A 16,392-nucleotide genomic window follows, 5' to 3' on the forward strand; every position below is an offset into this window, starting at 1 on the left:
AGAGATGGGAAGTTGATTGGTGAAAGAGACAGAAAGCTACGGAAGAAAGAAAAAGGCAGAAGGAGCACCAGAGGGAGGCAATGGGCAGGCAAGGAGGTAAGGTGAGCGAGGGAAAAGGGGATGGGAAATGGTGAAGGGGGGTGTGTAGGGGGCATTACTGGAAGTTTGAGAAATCAGTGTTCATGCCATCAGGTTGGAAGCTACTCAAATAGAATATAAGGTGTTTTTCCTCCAACCTAAGAAGTGAGGACTCATCACAACAGTGGAAGAGGCCATGGATGGGAAGTGGAATTAAAATGGGTGGCCATGGGAGATCCCGCTTGTTCTGGTGGATAGAGCACTGATGTTCGGTGAAGCGGTCTCCCAATCTGTATCAGGTCTCACCAATTTACAGGGGGCCACACCGGGAGCACTGAACACAGTAAATGACCCCAGCAGACTCACAGGTGAAGTGTTGCCTCACCTGGAAGGACTGCTTAGGGTCCTGAATGGTAGTGAGGGAGTAGTTGTAGAGGCAAGTGTAGCACTTATTCCACATGCAAGGGTAAGTTGTCAGGAGGGAGATCAGTCTGGAGGGACGTAAAAACATGGTGTGAAAAAGGTCAAGTCTGTTCCTCTCTAATATGCAGGCTGGTTTCCTTCAACCATGTTTTTGGAAATGGGAGAATAGAATGCATTATGTAAATATCTAATGTGGTTTACCAAATTAGACTGTCAATCCTTGATCTCACATGCACTAGTGATGCATGGATTTTCAGGCATTAGGAATGCTAGAATGAATGAATGTATTCCACCCCCTTGACTCCCACTGAAAAACTGCAGCTTGAACATCACAGCAAGACTCTTTGTTCACCACTACACAGTAACAAAAGAGGTAATACATTTGTTTTAAAACATAATATATATATATTATCACATTAATACAAGAAGTGATTTGAGGTGAATTTTCAGTCTTTGTGAATAGGGGAAGAAGTGACTACAATGGGAATGCAGAGCCCATCTTTGGAAAGCCTGGCCATTTGGCATGGGATTGAATATTCGTTGAAATGGACTTTAGAAGTTTCACTCCATTGATTTGGTGTCTCACCCTGGGATGAGATCATGGAACCAGCCAATTCTTCAGTTTGTTTTATTAATAAATCCTTTAAACATGAATTGAAAAAGTAAATGAGTTTGGAATCTTTTTGAAAAGAGCACAAAAGGTGAAAATCAGAAGTAAAGCTTGTCCGATAGAAATTTTACAATAAAAACAATATGCTGGAAATATTCAGCAGGTCAGGCCATCTCTGGTAGGAAGAGAAACCTTTCATCAGAACTGGGAAGAGGACAAAAGAAGCTTATTATGTAGCTGGCTGGCTGGGGGTGGGATATGTCTCTGATAAAGTAAATTAGAATGACCATGGGGAGAAGAAGCAAACAAGGTTACCAGATCAATGAGTGAATGGCAGCAGGAAGAAAGAAAGATCAGACATAAGAATGTAGGAATTGCAATATGCAACGCACAAATAGCCATAATGGCTAATGGAAAATTATACATGCTACGAAAAATATTCATATGACAAACTAGAATGTAGAACATAAAACATAGAGCAGTACAGCACAAGATAATCCACGATGTTGTATCAGACAAATCAAACCAATGATTCCTAATTAATCTAATTATTTTCCCCTACACATAGGCCATGTGTCTCCATTCTCTGCATATTTATCTGGTATACTAGAATGTCTTAAATGTTTCTATACACTGTTTGCACCACCACCCCTGGCAAGGCATTCCAGATCCCCACGACTCTCGGAGTTAAAAATGCTTTTCACATTTCCTTTCCATTTTTACCTTATCACCTTCTGAAAAAATAAGGGAGAAAACAGAAATTATCAATGCTTAAAAGTTTTGTGATTAATGAAATCTCAGCAGCTGGCTGATTGAGGCCAGAAAACTAGAAATAGACTCTGGATTGAAATGGAGATCTTCCATAGGGCGGAAACATTGGTTACATCTTGACCAGTTGAACAAAAGGCAAGTAAACTAGGGAGAGGAAGTATTCTTCAAAAAATAGTGTAAACACCATCTAGTTTGCTGACACCTTGGACTAAATGATTCTCTTGGGTGTTCTCAGAAGGACTATAATAGCTTAATGAATCTTTGAAAGCTGAGACTTTGCTCTAGAGTCAGCATCACTATTATGACTTATAACAGGACAATGGACCTGTAAATAATGTTTACAAATATCACTTTCTACATATGGTTGAAGATTTGAGGTTTGTTAATCTAGCAATCAAAACATAGTTTGATGTATTTTAAATGATGTTCACAAATCCAAAGGATTTTGAGAGGTAAGAAGTGAGAAGCCTATTTCTGAACAGCAAGGCAATATAAACAGAAATGTCAAACTAAATATCAAATCACTTATTGTCTGTTGACACCACAGATAATTCCTCTATTCTTCTTAAAATCAGCACCATAGATCATTTATTTCCAACCAAGCACACAAACAGTCGGAAGCTTGATCTAGTATCTTATTTGAAAACCTTGTCTGAGGCAATACAGCACCGATGCTTTAGCTGACTATGTTCAAAATATCTGGCGTTGAATCCACACTCTTATATGCCAAAAAAAGAGTGTGCCACCAGCTGAGTCACATTTGACACCCCTAAGGTATCTTATCTAGCTTGACACATCAAAGTTGCTGGTGAACGCAGCAGACTAGGCAGCATCTCTAGGAAGATGTACAGTTGACGTTTCGGGCCGAGAACCTTCGTCAGGACTAACTGAAAGAAGAGCTAGTAAGAGATTTGAAAGTGGGAGGGGGAGGGGGAGATCCAAAATGATAGGAGAAGACAGGAGGGGGAGGGATGGAGCCAAGAGCTGGACAGTAGATTGGCAAAAGGGATATGAGAGGATTATGGGACAGGAGGCCCAGGGAGAAAGAAAAGTGGGAAGGGGGGAAACCCAGAGGATGGGCAAGGGGTATAGTGAGAGAGACAGAGGGTGAAAAAGGAGAGAAAGAAAGAATGTGTGTGTATATAAATAAATAACAGATGGGGTACTAGGGGAAGGTGGGGCATTAGCGGAAGTTAGAGAAGTCAACGATCGTGCCATCAGGTTGGAGGCTACCCAGACGGAATATAAGATGTTGTTCCTCCAACCTGAGTGTGGTTTCATCTCTACAATAGAGGAGGCCATGGGTAGACATATCAGAACAGGAATGGGACGTGGAATTAAAATGTGTGCTACCGTCTGGGTAGCCTCCAACCTGATGGCATGAACATTGACTTCTCAAACTTCCGCTAATGCCCCACTTCCCCCTCGTACCCCATCTGTTATTTATTTATAACACTATACCCTTTGCCCATCCTCTGGGTTCCCCCGGCCCCCCTTTTCTTTCTCCCTGGATCTCCTGTTCCATGATCCTCTCATATCCCTTTTGCCAATCATCTGTCCAGCTCTTGGCTCCATCCCTCCCCCTCCCCCTCCCACTTCCAAATCTCTTACTAGCTCTTCTTTCAGTTAGTCCTGAGGAAGTGTCTTGGGCCGAATCGTCGACTGTACCTCTTCCTAGAGATGCTGCCTGGCCTGCTGCGTTCACCAGCAACTTTGATGTGTGTTGCTTGAATTTCCAGCATCTGCAGAATTCCTTGTGTTTGCGTTATCTAGCTTGATTTTCATTTCTCTTTTCCTGTAGGTGCTGAGTTCTCTCATATTCAATGTGGCCTTTTTCAACGCCAACATTAAAATATATATTTTTGCAGGACTTTACAAAAAGTGATGAGGTTACAATAGATATTTTTTCCTGGTCGTTGGTTATTAGCTGTTGATATTTCAATGTCGGCACTCTCCATCACTGTGAAGCAAAATACTCAAGGGTTGAATAGTTCAGCCACTCGAAGGAACACAAGCTCTTTATCAAATAATGTTAGAAGCAGGCATGTGGAACATTAGTTATTGGAAAAGTAGTGCTAAGTACTTGGCTAATGTCAACATCCAAATACCTTAACATCTTTGATATGGAAAAGATCCAAGCATTATAATAAAGAGATGAAGAATAAATTAAGAAAGTTCCAGAAACCTGTTGTTGCAGTTCCCATTGATCGACCTGTACTTTTGGGCTAAACAGCTACTGGAACACTTTGGAGGCTGCATGTGGGGTAGACATCCTGATGCAGCATGAAGAGCTTTCAACCCATTCGGAGAGAGTAGACCTAAATCAAAATGGAAAAAAATCTCATTTAAATTGACAAGGTTTCTTTTATTACTCATAGGACATATCACATCTGGACTGATATAATAATTTACATTAGGAAAGTATATTTTTGAATTTCCACCATCATATCTTCTGGTGTCGTATCACTGAACTGATCATTCAACAGAAGATCTGTTTCTGAAGCCTTGAATTAGTGAGAACATTGCAGACATCTGGCTTTGGTTTCCTGATACACACAATGCTGAAATTTGAGTAAAGGACCTGGACCAACTTCCATCAGGAATTCAGTCTGTCAGAAAACTCCTTGGTCTGGTTATTTGATGTTGTTGTGTTGGTTTCTCAGGCACTGACACAGCACGGGCATTGGTATAAAGCGTAGACTCATTACAAGTCTGAAATGCTCTGAATGAGAATTTAATTTAAACCAAAACTGATTGTCAGAACAGGTGTCTAAAACAAGAATTGAATCTTTTGTGTATGCAAGTGGGAGATAAAGCAGCAATTTTAAGGTATACTGTTATGTTGGTTTGCCACTTGGCCAGCTGACTGTATTCAAGGAAAAAAGGAGGTTTCATACTTCTTATGACTGCAGGAGGTTGTGTGAAAAATATTTGATTGATGATGCCTGACAAATCTGTTGAAATTCTGTGAGAAAGTAACAAGCATGAGAGACAAAGGAGAGTCAGTACATGTTTACTTGCATTTTCAGAAGGCTTTTGACAAGATGCTGTACATAAGGCTGCTTAGCAAGATAAGAACCCATGGTATTACTGGAAAGACACTAGTATGGATAGAAAATTGGCTGACTGGTAGGAGGCAAACAGTGGGGGTAAAGATGGCCTTTTTTGATTGGCTAGTGGTGTTCCACATGAGTTGGTGTTCAGACCACTTCTTTTCACCTTATTTCTCAATGACTTGGATGGTGGAAATGATGGGTTTGTGGCACTAGTCAGACTACAGAGTATTGAGAGCACTTTTGGTCCTCTTATCTAAGAAAAGATGTGCTGGGATTGACGCGGGTCCAGAGGGGATTCATGAGAATGATTCTGGGAATGAAAGGGCTACTGTATTAGGAGTGTTTAATGGCTCTGGGCCTGTACACAGTGGAGTTTAGAAAAATAAGTGGGGAATCTCAATGAAACCTACCAAATGCTGAAAGCCTGGATAGAGTGTATCTGGAGAAGGTGTATCCTATAGTGGGAGTGTCTAGGACCAGAGCGCACAATTTCAGAGTTGCAGGACATCCATTTAGAACAGGGTATTGAATCAGTGGATTTCATTGCCATAGATGGTTGTGCTGGCCAATTTATTTGGTATATTTAAAGCTGAGCTTCATAGGTTCTTCATTAGCCAGGTCACAAAAGGTTATGGGGAGAAAGCAGAGAATGGGATTGAGAGGGATAATAAATCAGCCATGGTGGAATGATGGAGCAGACTTGATGGACTCAGTGGCCTAATTCTGCTCCTATGTCTTATGATCATATGGAATTGCTTCAGTATACAAATTAATTTTTAACCTCAGTATGCTAACAGGAATCACTATAAAAGGAATCTGGAGCAGTAGCATACTAGCTTTAACTGTAGCCATAATATGCAGTATATGTGTGCACATGTGTGATTGACTGCATGTCAACAAGAGATCCCATGTTTAGTTAGAAACATAGAAACATAGAAAATAGGTGCAGGAGTAGGCCATTCGGTCCTTCGAGCCTGCACCGCCATTTATTATGATCATGGCTGATCATCCAACTCAGAACCCAGCCTTCCCTCCATACCCCCTGACCCCTGTAGCCACAAGGGCCATATCTAACTTCCTTTTAAACATAGCTAATGAACTGGCCTCAACAGTTTGCTGTGGCAGAGAATTCCACAGATTCACCACTCTCTGTGTGAAGAAGTTTTTCCTAACCTCGGTCCTAAAAGGCTTCCCCTCTATCCTCAAACTGTGACCCCTCGTTCTAGACCTCCCCAACATCGGGAACAATCTTCCCGCATCTAGCCTGTCCAATCCCTTTAGGATCTTATACGTTTCAATCAGATCCCCCCTCAATCTTCTAAATTCCAACGAGTACAAGCCCAGTTCATCCAGTCTTTCTTCATATGAAAGACCTGCCATCCCAGGAATCAATCTGGTGAACCTTCTTTGTACTCCCTCTATGGCAAAGATGTCTTTCCTCAGATTAGGGGACCAAAACTGCACACAATACTCCAGGTGTGGTCTCACCAAGGCCTTGTACAACTGCAGTAGTACCTCCCTGCTCCTGTACTCGAATCCTCTCGCTATAAATGCCAGCATACCGTTCGCCTTTTTCACCGCCTGCTGTACCTGCATGCCCACTTTCAATGACTGGTGTATAATGACACCCAGGTCTCGTTGCACCTCCCCTTTTCCTAATCGGCCACCATTCAGATAATAATCTGTTTTCCTATTTTTGCCACCAAAGTGGATAACTTCACATTTATCCACATTAAATTGCATCTGCCATGAGTTTGCCCACTCACCCAACCTATCCAAGTCACCCTGCATCCTCTTAGCATCCTCCTCACTGCTAACACTGCCACCCAGCTTTGTGTCATCCGCAAACTTGGAGATGCTGCATTTAATTCCCTCATCCAAGTCATTAATATATATTGTAAACAACTGGGGTCCCAGCACTGAGCCTTGCGGTACCCCACTAGTCACCGCCTGCCATTCTGAAAAGGTCCCGTTTATTCCCACTCTTTGCTTCCTGTCTGCTAACCAATTCTCCACCCACACCAATACCTTACCCCCAATACCGTGTGCTTTAAGTTTGCACACTAATCTCCTGTGTGGGACCTTGTCAAAAGCCTTTTGAAAATCCAAATATACCACATCCACTGGTTCTCCCCTATCCACTCTACTAGTTACATCCTCAAAAAATTCTATGAGATTCGTCAGACATGATTTTCCTTTCACAAATCCATGCTGACTTTGTCCGATCATTTCACCGCTTTCCAAATGTGCTGTTATCACATCCTTGATAACTGACTCCAGCAGTTTCCCCACCACCGACGTTAGGCTAACCGGCCTATAATTCCCCGGTTTCTCTCTCCCTCCTTTTTTAAAAAGTGGGGTTACATTAGCCACCCTCCAATCCTCAGGAACTAGTCCAGAATCTAACGAGTTTTGAAAAATTATCACTAATGCATCCACTATTTCTTGGGCCACTTCCTTAAGCACTCTGGGATGCAGACCATCTGGCCCTGGGGATTTATCTGCCTTCAATCCCTTCAATTTACCTAACACCACTTCCCTACTAACATGTATTTCGCTCAGTTCCTCCATCTCACTGGACCCTCTGTCCCTTACTATTTCTGGAAGATTATTTATGTCCTCCTTAGTGAAGACAGAACCAAAGTAATTATTCAATTGGTCTGCCATGTCCTTGCTCCCCATAATCAATTCACCTGTTTCTGTTTGCAGGGGACCTACATTTGTCTTTATCAGTCTTTTCCTTTTTAAATGTTATAAAATGTGAATTATAATTACACTTACTATAGAATTGGTAAGGCACAGGAGGAGACCATTCAGCCAACTAAATCTGTGCTACCTCCTATGAGAGTATTTTGGCTATTTCCCCACTCTATCTCCAGAGACTCATAGGTTATTCTGTATCCAATGCTGATCCAATTCCCTTTTCAAGACATTGATTGTTTCTTTTTTTCCTTACAGGGAATGAATTCTAGATCATAGGTACTTGAATGAAAAATAATTTCTTTACCTGCTCCCCATAACTTTTAGCGAAAGCTAAAAGAAGCATGTGTCTTTGAGAAATAATTGACTGAGGACACAACTGAAAGACTTCTAATAAATATCAGTTCTCCTGGAGGGAGAAAAAAATTGATTTGATTCTAACATTATGAACTGACTTCATTATAGTCAGTGTGAGTAGTATCATTTTGAAGTTTGTGTGATTCTCAGGAAACCTATTTACCTTCTAAGAATTCTAAGAATGCAGACTATTTCCTAGTTTGTTATTTTGAGTGACTAGATTTATTGACAGCAATAATCTTCATGAGTTTCAATACTGTATATTCATGTAAAGTGTATGATTAATGACTTTGCACTCAGATCTTTGCATAAAGTTTTGCAATAAAGCTCTATATGTTTTGTGTCAGTAAACTACCTGGAGCATGGCTAAACTGCAGAATATTATGACTAATAATAGATATTCAGAAGCAGTCTAATATTAGTGATAAATCATCTGGCTACTCTCAAATAATTTCTTTAAAAATGCTGTCAACCTGCTTGGAAATATATTTTCAAATAACTTTATAGTGTTCAAATGCATCCAAAAAGAAAATTTATGCAGCAGAGGACAGACAATTTGAAATAGACAGTATGCTCCTTAAATACTCCTGCATCGGCTTAATAAATGTAATTTCTAAAAATTCTGTCATAATATATTAAATAAGGCAATAAAGTGGTTGAAGCACATATTCCAGAGTCAGGTTTGAATTTTGTTCTGACCAACAGCCAGATTCAAGGAGAACCTGATCATTAAATTTGCAGATGATACCACAGTGGTGGGGCTCATCAGCAAAAATGATGAAACAATGTACAGGGAGGAGGTCAAACACCTAGACAGCTGGTACAGGGATAACAACTTGATACTTAATGTTACCAAAACCAAGGAGATAATCGTCGATTTCAGATGGTCTCAGCCTGAGCACACACCCCTCAACATCAGTGACTCCACAGTGGAGAGAATGGAAAACATCAAGTTCCTTGGGGTGCAGATCTCGGACAATCTCACCTGGTCCAGGAACACCACTGGGATTGTGAAACGGGCCCAGCAGAGATTGAACTTTGAGGAAGCTTAAACAGGCATCACTCCCCACTAACATCTTAACTACATTCTACAGAGGCGCGGTTGAGAGTGTGCTGACCTTTTGCATCACAACCTGGTATTCCAGCTGCAGTGCTGTCGACAAAAAAGCCTTGCAGAGGGTGGTTAGGGGAGCAGAGAAGGTTATTGGGGTCTCCCTACCTTCTGTCCAAGACCTCTTTCAGAGTCGATGCCTCCAGAAGACACGATAGATCATTAAAGACCCCTCACACCCTCTCCATGAACTGTTTGTTCTTCTGCCATCAGGCAAACATTACAGGAGCATCAAAACTAAAACCACAAGGCTACTAAACAGCTTCCTTCCACAGGCAGTCAGACTGCTAAGTAGCTGCTCTACCTGACTCTGCTTTGGACATTTTTAACTTGCACTGGACACTTATAACTTGATTTTAATTGACATGTGGCTGTTGTGTTTTACTATTTATTATTATGTTTATTATTTAGTGTTGCGTTTGTTATGTTATGATTGCACTGCTCCTGAGAAACGCTGTCTCATTCTGCCCTGCAGAGCTGATGTACGGTTAGAATGACAATAAAGTTTTTTTGAATCTTTTGAATCTTTGAATAAAGTTATTTTGTCAATTGTGCCTTCTAAAGAATCAGCCCAGTTCCAAATTAAACTGAGATTTAGGCCAAAGATTTAGTAGTACTTTGTGCCCACGTATCTGGGATCCCTGCACAGCCTGAAGCAGCCACACACGAAGCTGGCCATCAGGGTGAAGGTGACATTGGGGATGTTTTTTCTCCCATTGTCCAGGGACTTGTGCATGACAGTCTGTCTCACCCACTCCATCTCGGATCCCCAGATGAATCTGAAGACAGCTCGGGTGATTTCCGAGCTGTAGGAGTGGGGAATGGGCCACACCTGCGCCAAGTTCAGCAGCCCTGAGAGCACCTCACACCTGATGACCAGGTTCTTGCCCGTTATCGACAGCGAGCCCCCTCCCCACGGTCCCAGTTTCTGTTTCACCTTGGCAGTCCGCTCCGGTCAGTTCTTGTTGCACACCTCAGCCCCTCCGAACCATTAGTAATCTAGAATCTGGAGTTATAAACTTGAAAGCACAAGTCTTGTATCTGCTGTGATTGCATAGCTGGTTCGCTGATGTTCTGACCTGGTATGGCCTTCATGACATTGTGTTATCCTCCGGAGCAACAAGATTATGTCATAAATTCTGGAATTTCATATGGTTCCCATGTTCTAAATTGTTTTGCTTTTTAATTCAATCTCAGTTATACTCTAGAGTGGAGAATATTTATAAAATAATTTACTTTTATAATGGTGGAGCACAAATATATATTTTGGCAACAGCGAAATAGCAGGAAGACATTCATTCTTCATACGTTGGGTCTGATCTTTGAACTAATGACACTGACTATATGGGCAATGTTTCACTTTATCTCAAATGAACACTTGAGAGGAGAATTCCTATACATTCAAAATTTCCTTTGATTTGTGGGGATTGACAAGACCTCCTTACCAGTAGCATTCACTGATCTTCTGTATTTCTTGAGTACGGTCTTTTGGATCAGAATCAAAGACATTTCCATGACCTCAGCAGCTCTTGAAATCTTTCCGCTCTCAGAGTCTGGCCGCTTGAAAAAAGACATCAGCTCAATAGAAGAGGGCACATTACTCACATTGATATCCCTGCTAGAGAAAAATAAAGTCATCTCATGTCAGATTGTAAGTGAAGTGTAGAAATATTTGATCAAATAATATCAAATGACCCTTATTATGTTTTATACAATTAGTACAAAACAAAGTTGATTACTCTGAGATTAATTTGTGTATTCTAGTTTTAGACTAATATAAGGGAGGAGAAGATGGCGACGCGACGCAGCTCACAGTGGCCACTCCGGTGGTGATGTCTGTTATTTGTCAAGTAGGGTGCTGTGCACAATCCTAATTTGATGGAGATGGACATGAGAGCATAAAGGAACATCTGGTGAAATTTCTGAAATGCCTGCTTCGCTGCTGCTGCTACTGTGTAGTTCAGAATCTCCAGAGGGAAAGGCCCCGAGTCCTCAGTTTTGTCTGTTGCTCGGCAGCCAGGGCGGGGTCGAAGCGCTCGGCAGAGGATGGTACTCGGAGAGGCTGTGTTGGACAGGCTGGTCGGAGGCTCGAAGTTTTTGGATGGACTCAAAGTCCATCTGCGGTCGGTGCTTCCAATGGTGCTAAATCGGCAAGTTGGCAGCGCTTGGAGGTTCATGGCAGGAAGAGTTTCTCCCTTCTGCCACCTGCATGAGATGATGAGTCTATCGGGACTTTGAGACTTTTTTTTACTGTGCCCATGGTCTGCTCTTTATCAAATTATGGTATTGCTTTGCACTGTTATAACTATATGCTATAATTACATGGTTTTGTCAGTTTTAGTCTTGGTCTGTCCTGTGTTTTCTTGTGATATCATTCTGGAGGAACGTTGTATTATTTTTAATGCATGCAATCTAAATGACACTAAATGAGGACTGAGTGTCCTTATAATCTAATCTAATTGACAATATATCAGAATCAGGTTTGAATCACCAGCACATGTTGTGAAATTTGTTAACTTAATGGCAGCGATACAAAGCAATACATGATAATTTAGAAAATATATCAATAAGTAAATCAATTATAGTAAGTATATATACATAAATATTAAATAGTTTAATTAAAAGTAGCACAAAACAGAAATAATTTAAAAAGTGAGGTCGTGTTCATGGTTTCAATGTCCATTTAGGAATCAGATAACAGAGGGGAAGAAGCTGTTCCTGAATTGCTGTGTGTGTGCCTTCAGACTTCTGTATCTCCTTTCTGACGGTAGCAATAAGAAGATGACATGGTTCTGGATGATGGGGGTCCTTAATAATGGATGCCGCCTTTCTGAGACCCTACTCCTTGAAGATAACTTGGATACTATGGAGGCCAGTACCCAAGATGGAGCTGAATAGTTTTACAAATTTCTGTAGCTTCTTTTGATACTGTACAGTAGCACTCCCCATAACATACAGTGATGCAGCCTTTCAGAATGCTCTCCATGCTATCAGTAGAAGTTTCTGACTGTTTTAAGTGACATACCAAATCTCCTCACACTCCTAATGAAACATAGCCACTGTCTTGCCTTCTTTATAGCTGCATCACTACGTTGGGACCAGGTTAGATCCTCAGAGATTTTGACAGCAATGAACTTGAAATTGCTCACTCTTTCCACTTCCGACCCCATCTATGAGGACTGGTTCATGTTCCCTCATCCTACCCTTTCTGAAGTCCACAATCAGATCTTTGATCTTACTGCCACTGAGTGCAAGGTTGTTGCTGTGACACTACTCATCTAACTGGTATATCTCGTTCTGGTACGCCCTCTTGTTACCATCTGAGATTTTGCCAATAATGGTTGTATTATTAGCAAATTTATAGATGACATTTGAGCTATGCCAGCCACACAGTCATGGGTATATAGAAAGTAGAGCAGTAGGCTAAGCACAAATCCCTGAGTTGTGCCAGTGTTGATTACGAGCAAGGAGGAGATATTATTACCAACACACCTAGATTGTGGTCTTCCAGTTTGGATGTCGAGGATCTAATTGCAGAGAGAGGTAAAGAGGCCCAGTCTCTGTACCTTCAGATGTGTTTTGTCAAAACGACATTACAAAACACAAGAAGATATGGAAAGCCAAACATACAATGGACAATTAGAGTTGAACTTGTGCCCCTGTTTTCAAGTACATTTTTGATAGTGCAAGTAAATATTTTTCCCTACAATTCGATTATTCCAAACAATTGATTACTTGGAAGAGTTAAGGATATTTTAATTGGGATTACAATGTGATCATGCAGACTGATTTTACTACATTCACTACACTCAGGTGAATGATCCCTGATTATTAGTAGCCTTCCACCTTTTGTGCATTGATGAATGAGTTCAAGTATAACGAGTCAAATGTTCATTATAAGCACACATTTATAATGCATAGGGAAAGAAGGAATCCAAAGTCCTTTGCATCCCAACAGGGCAACAGAATGCAAGGCATTTCTTCATGGAATACCACAAAATAAAGAAAGGCACATGGGAATGCAAATACTGAAATCCAAAGTAAGACACAAGATACTGGAGGAACTCATGAATCAGTCAATTTCTATTGAGAGAATTCACTATAACCTGTTGAGTTCCTCTGACATCTTCTGTGTTACACATCAAAATAACGGGTAAGAAATTTGTGTCGATAAGTTAGGTAGTCTGAGAACACCTACAGGTTCTGGTCTGATCTTACACATATCCTTATAGGAGAAAATTGGGAGGGGCTGACGGACAGGTGCTGGCCGTCCACAGTTATTAATGTGATAAATATTCCACCTTTCAGACCAATATTTTGAGATGCCTCCAACAAACCATTGAAGGACTCTTATGCTGGAGTTGCAAAGCATTTGAGAATCCTACTCAGTTTGATCATCAAGAATTTTCTTTCTACCAGTTGCATGATATTGGAACAGGATATAAGGGCTGCTTCTGTGGAGATTTAAGGAATCTATGTAGAAATCTGCAAGCAATCTAACTCGATTTCCTTTTAAGAGAAATGTTTATTTCCAAAGCGTTCACTTGTCTTCCGTATTGATCTTACCTTTTCATTGTGTGATATATTGCTTTGTCAGCCATATCTAATCCTCTTTGAACTGCATTAGGCAAAAAGGGATCTCCAAGGTTCTCTAAACATTCTTCAGAATAGAAGAAAATGGTGAAACACACCTATGAATCATCTCATAGCAATGGGATTACTAACAAAAAAATTAATCAGAAACTACTAGAAACATTCATCAGGTCAGACCGCATCCGTGGAAAGAGAAACAGAGTTAATGTTTCTGGTTGGAGACCCTTGATTGAGAATAGGGAAGAGAGGAAACACATTGCAGAGGAGGCGTTGGAAGCTTTGATTGAACACAGGACATACTTCTGATAAAGAGAGACCAAGATTGCTCCGGAAATATGTTTTTGGTGGTCATTTGATTGATAGTTTGATGAGAGCAATTAGAAAGAGGGGAAAATGGAACAAATATTATCAAATGTGGGCAATTAGAAACACAGAAATGAATAGTGCAAGATACAGACTAAAAATGTGTTCAGCTTGTCAGATTGTACTATTTAAGAGGGGAAACCTGAGTCAATGTCACAGATGGATGATGTAAAATTGAAGCAACCGCTGCTGAATCAAAGATGGTAAGTTATTTGAGATTGTAGAATGTGATATTTGAGGTCAGAAGCTGCAAAGTGCTTAAATTGAAGGTGAGATGCTATTTGTTCAGTGTACATTGGACTTTATTATAACCATGCAGGAGGTCACAGACAGAAAGAAAAATGAGAAAGAGAACTGAAGAGGCAGGTACATCTGATGGTTTAGTGAAGCAACTGTAATCAGCCTGCCACCAACCAGTCATAAGCTAGCCATTCCGGAATCCAGATTCTGAGATGAATCTTTGAAGTTCAGTGATTGCTGTACTGAGGCTGCGTGTATCTAATAGCCCAAATATCATATCTGCACAATCTATTGTATTATCAGGGCATAGAAAGCTACAGAATAAGTGATGGTAATGGGGATTAGTAAAGGTTGGTGTTACAGTTTGCATGGGTATGGTGAGTTAAAAACCTTTTTTTGTGATGTATAGCTCTATCATATCAGCAACATGATCAGACCATGTTTGTGGCCATCCATTATGTCAGCAATTTTTATTGGAATTGGATGGTTTAGCTTTCCAGACAAGGCAAGTGAATGACATAGACAAAACTAAGAAGGAGACGGGTCACAAAAAGCAATATCCAGAACAAAAATTCAAAATATTCATGGCATATAAATATAACTCAAAATGAATCAAAGATAACGGCCTCTAATTTTATATTGTAAATTATAATAGAAAATTATAGCCTACCCTTCCCAGGCAGACACTAGGGGAAAAAATATCATCCTTGGTCACATATACCAACGTGCAGGAACATGTATGTGCTGTACCTCAATTCTGAAATTTTGGGTATTGAGAGCCAATATTGTGGATATAACATAAATGGTCAAAGATAAACTTCTCCTTAAATCTCCACTTCCAGAAATTCCAAAGGCATTAAGAATGTTTTGAAAAAAAAACTACCATTGGTCAGAAGTTTCAGTACAACAATGATCTCTGAGACAAGGTTAGAAAAGTGGTGGCCATGGCAGATTTCATATATGGAAGAAAGCGTCAAACTCCAATGGGTCAAGGACAGTGGGAGAAAAGAAATCTTTGTTCTTGCCATGTGCTTGGAGATTGAGGCTGTCATTTTGTGGCACTATTTTATGTCCTCCAGTTTGCAAGATGAAGTTGTTTGGCTTTCAGTGCTTTAAGGTGGACCAAATAATGCTTCAGGTAATCTGCTGAACTGGAGATCTTTTCCAAATAAGGAGTAATTTGTCAGCTATTCTTTGGTTAGAATCAACATGCTGGTTTGTGAATGCTGGGCTCTGTGCCTGCCTAGAGTGATTCAGGCCGGTTACTGAACAGAACAAAGAGCCATAAATCACCAGTTGTCACTTCAGGTTCAGAGCCATTAAAAAGGTGTTAAAGGTTAATCTGGTGACCTATAGCCAATGACACTGAAAGGCAATATTTGAATTGATAAATTCTGAATATAGTAGTAGATGGTTTGAGTGCCTTATCAGTGATAGCTCTTTCAAGAGATCCATCATCGCAAGGAAGAACCCCCATTTCAGGGATTGGGACAAGAAAGTGTCAATTGTCTGGCCAGTGGAGATCTCCTATTTGGATGTTATAAATTGGGAAAGTGGTTTTAGTGAGTATTGATACAGAGGGAACATGTCTTAAGTTGTTGGCCCAGTGACAATAAAGCGTAAGCATCAATTAATTAGAAGTTACGTAGTGAGTTTCCTGACCTAGTTCTGCTGATGAACAGTCAGCAAAAGAAATAATACAGAATTAATAAGGTAATAATGAAAGCTTTTTTAAACCCCTCTCCCTGCTCATAGTAGTTCTTTGAAATAATGAACTTTAAAAACTTACCTGTTGTGATCATTTCACCTTTCTTATTCAAAGGGACAAGCAATCTCATGCAAAGAATCATGACTGCAAAACCCAGCATTGCTATCAATCTCATTCTGAAGGAAGTGGAGCAGAGAAGAAAGAAATACATATTTGAAATTAGTTATTTAGTGAAGTGAACTGATAAAGTGAACCCCAAAGGCTGTTATTAATATGATCATGTTCACACTGGCAGGATAATTATGAATACTCTGATTGCAGTTCTAAATGCTCTTCTCTGTTAATTGAAAAGTCACTAATGTGCCATATACAAGTGGCAAGC

General features: G+C 40.4%; 1 protein-coding gene across 1 annotated transcript in view; it reads right to left on the reverse strand.

The window, feature by feature from the left end:
• Nucleotides 1-16,185, reverse strand: part of tpo (thyroid peroxidase) — an 88,786-nt gene extending 72,601 nt beyond the window's left edge. The window contains exons 1-4 of the mRNA XM_063071325.1: nucleotides 16,092-16,185; nucleotides 13,673-13,766; nucleotides 10,552-10,724; nucleotides 4,068-4,200 (exon numbers count right to left, since the gene is read on the reverse strand). Coding sequence (XP_062927395.1) covers nucleotides 4,068-4,200; nucleotides 10,552-10,724; nucleotides 13,673-13,766; nucleotides 16,092-16,185 — 494 coding nt within the window. The remainder of the gene's footprint in view (nucleotides 1-4,067; nucleotides 4,201-10,551; nucleotides 10,725-13,672; nucleotides 13,767-16,091) is intronic.
• Nucleotides 16,186-16,392: the final 207 nt, after the last annotated feature.

This window comes from Mobula hypostoma, chromosome 2 (genome assembly GCF_963921235.1).
Source record: "Mobula hypostoma chromosome 2, sMobHyp1.1, whole genome shotgun sequence".
In the NCBI taxonomy this organism is placed as follows: Eukaryota; Metazoa; Chordata; class Chondrichthyes; order Myliobatiformes; family Myliobatidae; genus Mobula; species Mobula hypostoma.